At 38.2% G+C, this 3,581-nt stretch overlaps 1 protein-coding gene across 1 annotated transcript; it reads right to left on the bottom strand.

Moving 5' to 3' along the window:
* Positions 1–1,150: 1,150 nt before the first annotated feature.
* Positions 1,151–3,197, bottom strand: LOC133291024 (protein BYPASS1-LIKE). Its single transcript, XM_061489197.1, has one exon. It carries the CDS (start codon positions 2,731–2,733, stop codon positions 1,531–1,533), a length of 1,203 nt encoding a protein of 400 aa, XP_061345181.1. The 5' UTR covers positions 2,734–3,197; the 3' UTR covers positions 1,151–1,530.
* Positions 3,198–3,581: the final 384 nt, after the last annotated feature.

The following is a 3,581-nucleotide window of genomic DNA, read 5'->3' as shown; positions in this document are numbered from 1 at the left end:
GTTTTACATTCAGCTTTTGTCCTTTTCTAGTATCCCATTGAAATTTAGTCCTTTAATATTTTAGACTAAAGGACCAAGAGCAGATCATTTTCTTTCCTAACTTCTTCACATTGTATTGAGCTGAAAAGACAACAGTTTGCTTGTAACAAAAATAATATATTCTCCTAAACTTACGTACAAGTTACAGGAACAACAACATGTGCATACAGATAGATAAAGTGATACTTGTAAAATTTGTCATGAAGGCACTATCCACGTAAAAATTGCATGCCTTACCGCTTCCATAATATTATTTTAGAGATCCTTAAAAGACATCAAAATAGACTACAATTGTTCAGATTTATCGAATTGAATGAGATAAGAGAAAAAAAAAATTGATATTAAATAAAAAAAAAACTTTTGTATGTATAGAATAATAGAACATTATCCGTATAGCTTTACCTTACCCGCTGAATTTTACCGCTGAAAATGAGAGAGACCATCATAAAATTTTGCCAACACTCCTACGTTCTAACACAAATGTTACCCAATAAGGCAACTCAAGATGGCGTTATATATAAGAGATCATAAAGAATAAATGGACATCTGGTCAACAAAGTTTACCTTGACCAGGAACTAACGTCAAACTGCCATGAAAATTCAATTCTGGAGGGCAAGAAGCCAGGTCAAAGTCGACCCACTTCAATGCCTTGACTGAAAATTCAAACTCATTAAAGATTAATCTATAACACTGCACAGTTGCTGTAAAATTTTCAATTCTCAATTACGTAAGACTGCAATCTTAACAAGGGAACAACGGGCTAAATAAGACAGAAATAACTTAATAACTTGTGATATACCCAATTCGGCAGAGTAAAAGAGAATGAAAGGGTCAAGGGTGAGACACTGGTTTATTTTTTACGGTGAAACTTTGATTTTGATTACATTGAATGAATTTTTTAAAGCCCAAATGCTAAAGCAAAATCTTCGTTAGACTAAGACCATATTTTCCTAACACCAATTGTAGGGCTGGAGCTGAACAAAATACTTTACCGTCGTCAATGCCATTCACATTTCAAGTCCAGAAATAATAATGGAAAAGAGAAACAGAACAAAGGCTGTGGAAGACAGGCAGATATTCCTCAGAAATTTGATTAACTTTAATGCCTTTCTACAATTAGTCCAAAGAGTTTAATGAAAAAGGAAGAGTAGATTTTATAACAATCTGCTCTTCCAAATACAATTGTTAAGTATATGAACCAAAAGGAGATGTATCTAATACATACCCATAAACAAATTGAGCTACAATGAGGATGCAGCAGGTTACAGAAAATTGATTATACAATAGCAACATCAAAAGACAAAAACGATAGGGGAGAAAAACAAACACCAAGGACCACAAGAATCCCCTTCAAATATCCTAAATTCTATACATTTTTAGTCTCTTGCTTCTTCATTTCCTAGTAGTCTTCTATTTATATGGAAGCAAAATAAGTCTATTATATCATCTCAACTTCTATTTTCATATTTCGCAATGAAGGGTGCAACAAGTTACTCAGTATAGTTTGACCTGCCAAGAGAGTCAAGCCCTTCTGTTCTGCTGCGAACAATTCTATGGAACACCTCCCTCACTTGGCGCTCCAAAGGGTCTAGTCCATCCTTCAAAGCATCACAAACATGTGAAACCTCCTGCACTCTCTGTCTAACCTCCCCTTCTTTATCCTCCGTCAATGGGAAGTGCACAGAATCAGCCAATTCATTCATCACTCTAGCACATTTCTCAATCTGATGAATCTCTTTGAGCAAGCCACAAGCATTCTTCCGCTCCCTTTTCTTCGACTCCTCCATGATCCTTTCATGAAGCGAGAGCATTGGAGCAGCCCATAAGAAATTCCTCGGAATGGTAAAATGGACATGTAATCCACGGTCCTGGCATGGAATTGCAGCTACAAGACTCCACATCACAAACAACAGGATCGAATTCATGATAAACACGGGCATTGCAAGGCCATTAGATGCCACAAGATCATTTGCTTTAGGGGGATACACGTTGTTTCCAATTGCTTGGAGCTGCCTTGCAGCAGACCAAGTACGAGAAACACTCCATGAAAGTGATCGAAAATGCACCAAAGACCGATGGTGATGGTTGCTGTTATTATTATGGTTATGGTTATGGTCTCTGCTACCAGTGTTGCGGCCAAAAGATCGGTTTCGATGTGCAATAGAAGGATTGGAATCCTTATCATCCATCATCCCAATTGTCAAATCAATGAGGGCCTTCTTGGCTCTACGAAATTGACCCTCACCAATGCTCCTCTGATGCCCCAATGCATAAAGCACAATCTCCAACAGCTTCTGCCATTGGCGAATCTGCTCAATCCCATCGCGAATAGCGTTACAAACATCCAATGCCTTCACACTGCGTTCAAAGTAATCAGAGACCATGCGATCCAAAGGGGGTTTCAACACCTGTGCCCTGTGAGAATGGAGAATGGCCCTGAATTCCTCTTGGCAACGGAGGAAGCAATCAAGGAGCTTCCCAACCCACGAGAGTGAAAGCAATTCATCCTGACCAACTGAAGAGAGTTCAAGGAACTGGTCAGTGACGTGTTGCTGAAAGGACTCCATCTCAACCTCCAAGCTTGAACCTTCCATGGAGTGAACCTGAACCTGATCACGACGGAGACTCAGAATTGAACGGCCAAAATGGGCTAACGACGAAGGAGACGAACCTTGATAGTCCGTCGCGCGCATTCTCAAATAAAACTCCCAGTTACAGAAGCTCACACTCTCTTCCCTCAAAATCTCACAGACCCAGTTGCCAAAAATAAGGAAACAAAAAATTTCTCTCCAATTTGAAAACTTTCTGTCTTAGATTTCAAAATCCGGAAATGGAAAAACCAAATTTCACATACCCATTTCTTAAAATCCAATTTTTGAAACCTGAAACCCAAAAAAGTTATCTCCAATTTGAAAACTGAGGAATCAAGAACCCAAAATTTACCCAAAAATCCAAAATTGAACTCCCCTTAACAAAAAATTCCCCTACAATTTGAAAACTTTATCTCTTGAATTGGAAAGCCCAGAAGTGAAAACCAAAATTGAGTTTGAACCCAGGAAAAAAGGAAACCGACAATGAACAAACCAAAGTCAGAAACTTTCAAACGGTTAGAGAGAGAATCAGACAAGGGAGTGAGAGAAGGAGGAGAAAAATGCGGGGAGAAGTGAGGCATGGAATCCTAGTAGGAAGGAGAGGGATTATATTGGGGAAAATTGGACCGCGTTTTTTGGTAGTTGGAAAAAAAAAAGAGAAAAAGAAAGAAAACAGTTAAATACGCCAAAACAAAAAATGAATAAAAAAATATGTATTGGAAAGTCATTTTCTATAATTAGAAGCAATCAAGAATTTTAACTTTTAATCCTTAGTTAATGAGTGAATAAAATACATTAAGGTTAAGCGAGGAGTTTGAACTTTGAACACGCACCGCATACGTTTCGGACACGGTGGCAAGAACAAAGATTCTGACTTAGCGGTATAGATCATATGAAATCGTACGGATGATATCTGAACCGTCGATTTTTGGGACAGAGACATTTTTATA

This window comes from Gastrolobium bilobum, unplaced genomic scaffold (assembly GCF_033153095.1).
Source record: "Gastrolobium bilobum isolate Gb01-03AN ecotype WA unplaced genomic scaffold, APGP_CSIRO_Gbil_v1 utg8260, whole genome shotgun sequence".
In the NCBI taxonomy this organism is placed as follows: Eukaryota; Viridiplantae; Streptophyta; class Magnoliopsida; order Fabales; family Fabaceae; genus Gastrolobium; species Gastrolobium bilobum.
The sequence above is the reverse complement of the archived record's forward strand: the minus strand, read 5'-3'. Positions and strand labels throughout refer to the sequence as shown.

Coding starts and splice junctions, on each gene's coding strand:
- LOC133291024 (XM_061489197.1), bottom strand. CDS start 2,733: ATGCGCGCGACGGACTATCAAGGTTCGTCTCCTTCGTCGTTAGCCCAT.